The sequence below is a fragment of the Uranotaenia lowii genome, chromosome 3 (assembly GCF_029784155.1).
Source record: "Uranotaenia lowii strain MFRU-FL chromosome 3, ASM2978415v1, whole genome shotgun sequence".
In the NCBI taxonomy this organism is placed as follows: domain Eukaryota; kingdom Metazoa; phylum Arthropoda; class Insecta; order Diptera; family Culicidae; genus Uranotaenia; species Uranotaenia lowii.
This window is the reverse complement of record NC_073693.1, coordinates 27,071,512-27,074,868: the sequence shown is the minus strand read 5'-3', so window position 1 is coordinate 27,074,868 and position 3,357 is coordinate 27,071,512. Positions and strand designations below refer to the sequence as shown.

The 3,357-nt window shown below is 35.2% G+C and overlaps 1 protein-coding gene across 2 annotated transcripts; it reads left to right on the top strand.

The window, feature by feature from the left end:
* Positions 1–285: 285 nt before the first annotated feature.
* On the top strand, positions 286–1,627 carry LOC129756980 (coiled-coil-helix-coiled-coil-helix domain-containing protein 7). 2 transcript variants are annotated; one of them, XM_055754062.1, is made up of 2 exons: positions 286–429; positions 1,213–1,627. In XM_055754062.1, the coding sequence occupies exon 2, from the start codon at positions 1,230–1,232 to the stop codon at positions 1,482–1,484; it is 255 nt and encodes an 84-aa protein (XP_055610037.1). In that variant the 5' UTR covers positions 286–429; positions 1,213–1,229; the 3' UTR covers positions 1,485–1,627. The 2 variants fall into 2 exon arrangements, with proteins under 2 accessions (XP_055610037.1, XP_055610038.1); XM_055754063.1 differs by having other exon boundaries at positions 331–429; positions 1,189–1,627.
* Positions 1,628–3,357: the final 1,730 nt, after the last annotated feature.

Here is a 3,357-nt window from a genome sequence, read left to right as displayed (position 1 = left end):
AGCTCACAATAATCTCTGAACCTTCTACTCCAAATCTGTATCCGTCATTTTCTGAAAATCCTAACCAAATCAAAGAAAATAATGATTTATTAGAAGCTAGTATTTCCACCCGTTTGTTTACATTTTCTTGCACACACACGAGCTGTCAAAAATTAGCTTCGAAATCGCGAATTACATGTTTTAAAATAGAATCAAACAGAGCTCTTTGATCGCAGCATGTAATTTGAAATATTTCATACAGGGTGAGTTTTGTTTGGGAAACTGTCAGCATACTGGTATTCGCAATTTCCTTGATTTTCCCCTTTTTGTTTTGATTCTGGCGGATTTTGCGGAAAAAAAGCGACAGAAAACCTGAAGACTTCATTTCATTTTTCCACCAAGAAACATAACTGAATTTCTTGCTAAACAGAAGAATTTACCCATCTTATTGTAAGTATCAGTCGACTAAAAGTAAAATTGCTTGACTTGATTTTGGTAAAATTAGTTTAATTATAAATTACATAACGAGACAACCGGTTTGTTTACCGTCAAAAATTTCATCTTCGATTCTCTATAACGAAATATCAACAAGTACAACAAAATTTCTTATGGAGAGAAAAGCGAAAAGCATTTAAAGTTTCTGAAATCAGTAGATAATTATATTTCATTAGGTCGAGTAAACTATCCAAATTTAAAGTTTCTGAAATAAGTAGATAATTATATTTCATTAGGTCGAGTAAACTATCCAAATTTAAAATGGGGCAAGCAAATGAAATATATTTACTGCTTGCTCAACAAATTTTTGAGAAGAAGAATGATCAATTTTGAACATGGCTACTCAGAAAATTTAACATTTTAACAGTTCAAATAAACAAGTTACTTCCCTTTTCGAAAAACATTTAATTTTTTTTCAATATTTAGTTTTTTTTATGTTAATTTAATTATTTAGAATAGCATATGCCTTTATATGTTATTAATGATTGAAAGAGAATATTGAAAAAAAATATAGGTATCGCAAATTGGGTTTGTAACGTAAGGTGGAATATTAAACAAAATATTGAAAATATTCAATATTACTAAATACTAAAGAATATTAAGTATTATTGATATAAAACAAAAAAAATAATACCTTAGTCAAAGCCCTTTATAGTAAGTGCCCTTAATAGTTGGAGTGCTTACCCACAACATGTTTTGAAAAAATACTTATAGTTCCGAACATTGGACAATTTAAAGGTAAAACCGAAGCGAAAATGCCCAAAAACCTGGACGCCGAGAAGAACAACCCCTGCCTGAAGGAACAGGATCTGGTCTACAAGTGCCTAAATCAGAACAACTTCGACAATGGCCAGTGCGAGCTGTACATGAGCAACTACAAAAACTGTAAAGACTTTTGGTACCGAATTTCGAGGGACCGACGAGCCCGTGGTCAGTACCCGTACGTACCGGACTTGGCCGAACGGGCCCAGATCAAGGAGGAGTACATGAAATCGAAACCAGTGGCATAGCTATGGGAAATGTGGGTTTCGTAAGGAATGCATTGAAACTATCGGTTTTATCTTGTTTTTTTGTATAAATGTCGTTGAAATTTAATTTCATCTGGTTATGGATGATGAAGCTATTGTAAAATAAACTGAATAGAATTTAAGAATTTAGAGTGAGTTTTACTTTCTAAAACAAAATTGATGATGATGCCATAATTCAGTATACCTTACAGGCGCTTTGGATGGGTTCATCAACTTTATAGCAGCTGTCTGGCTTTGAAAATAATTGAAAACCAGGCCCACGAATACGCCTAAGGGGGCTTGAAAAATGGGTAATCCATGAACTACGAATTTTTGTTCGAAAAACTATTGATACGTTTCATATGAATTTTCCATAGTTACCTACACTGCAAAAAATTCACATTTTAGGAATATCTGTTAGCCTTATAGATTTTTGCAATGTGATTCCCATTTGGAAAATACGTGCCCACACATATAGAATACAAGATTATAATTTTTATATGCGTCACATAAAAGTTAAATCCCACACTTAAATATTATAAGCCTACGTTATACTCAAAGGCTTGCCTACTTTGGGGCGTTTTCATACTTGTCTACTCAAAGGCGTTTTTTTTTTGTTCGAAAGAATTTTTCGGGCGAAGAAAGATATTAAATGGTTCATCATTTTGAAATTATTTATTTTAAAAATACTTATCCGACAAAAACTACAGATCTTTTTGAAATAGATCATTTCCGGGAGTTTGCTCCATTACGTCCATCATATTTTCCTGGAACACGGGATTGACGACTATGGAGGACACCAGACTCCTGGTTCTGCAAAATAAAAGAAAAAACTATTTACAATCATGCTATAGAAATCATAAATTGATTAACTTACCTTCTTCTCTCGACAACCACTTCACAACAGATTTCCTCATGTTCATGTAGTCCTACGGGGTAGAGAAGAAAAGATAAATAATGATCCACTGTTATTTTCTTTTTTGAGTATTACTCACCTAATTATTGCATTTGAGTTGAGAACAACACACCAACTTTTTCTTCAGGGTGGCCATTTTGAACACGTGAAAATCTTATACCGTATTTGTTTATGCCGAGTGTTGCACTAGTGTTGCACTGGTGCACCACTAGGTGCTGTCAAACTGTTTGTTTATTCGGACGGTGTTGCACTGGTTTTGACCTGTCGGAGTTCTGCTTACGGACGGTGGCCCACCGATAATTTTGCCAGTGTTGCGAGAGAGCGTGTGAGTGAGCGAGGTAGCAATACACTGGCGAGGATTTGTGTTTGTTTTTATCGGGTACGGTGGAACACTCCACGAGTGGAGAAAACAAATACAGTATTAGATCTTATCTGTCAATAACACATACATTTCATAATTCGAATATGAATTTTATGTGTGACATATGATTGTCATATGAAGCTTATGAAATCTAATACTGTATTTGTTTTCTCCACTCGTGGAGTGTTCCACCGTACCCGATAAAAACAAACACAAATCCTCGCCAGTGTATTGCCACCTCGCTCACTCACACGCTCTCTCGCAACACTGGCAAAATTATCGGTGGGCCACCGTCCGTAAGCAGAACTCCGACAGGTCAAAACCAGTGCAACACCGTCCGAATAAACAAACAGTTTGACAGCACCTAGTGGTGCACCATTGCAACACTAGTGCAACACTCGGCATAAACAAATACGGTATAAGTGTAGAACAATTTTGAAGACGTATGTGTAAGAGAAACATACATCCGAAGTGTGGATTTTTTGCAGTGTACATTAAAAATATAAAATTTTAAAACTTAAAAGTGTGGCATAATTTAGGATTGCCACCTTTCCATCAAACCGGTTCCGCTTTGTATGAATTGAAGAAATTGAATACGC

Bases quoted from the DNA above. Each gene is read 5' to 3' on its own strand.
- LOC129756980 (XM_055754062.1), top strand. From the start codon at position 1,230: ATGCCCAAAAACCTGGACGCCGAGAAGAACAACCCCTGCCTGAAGGAA.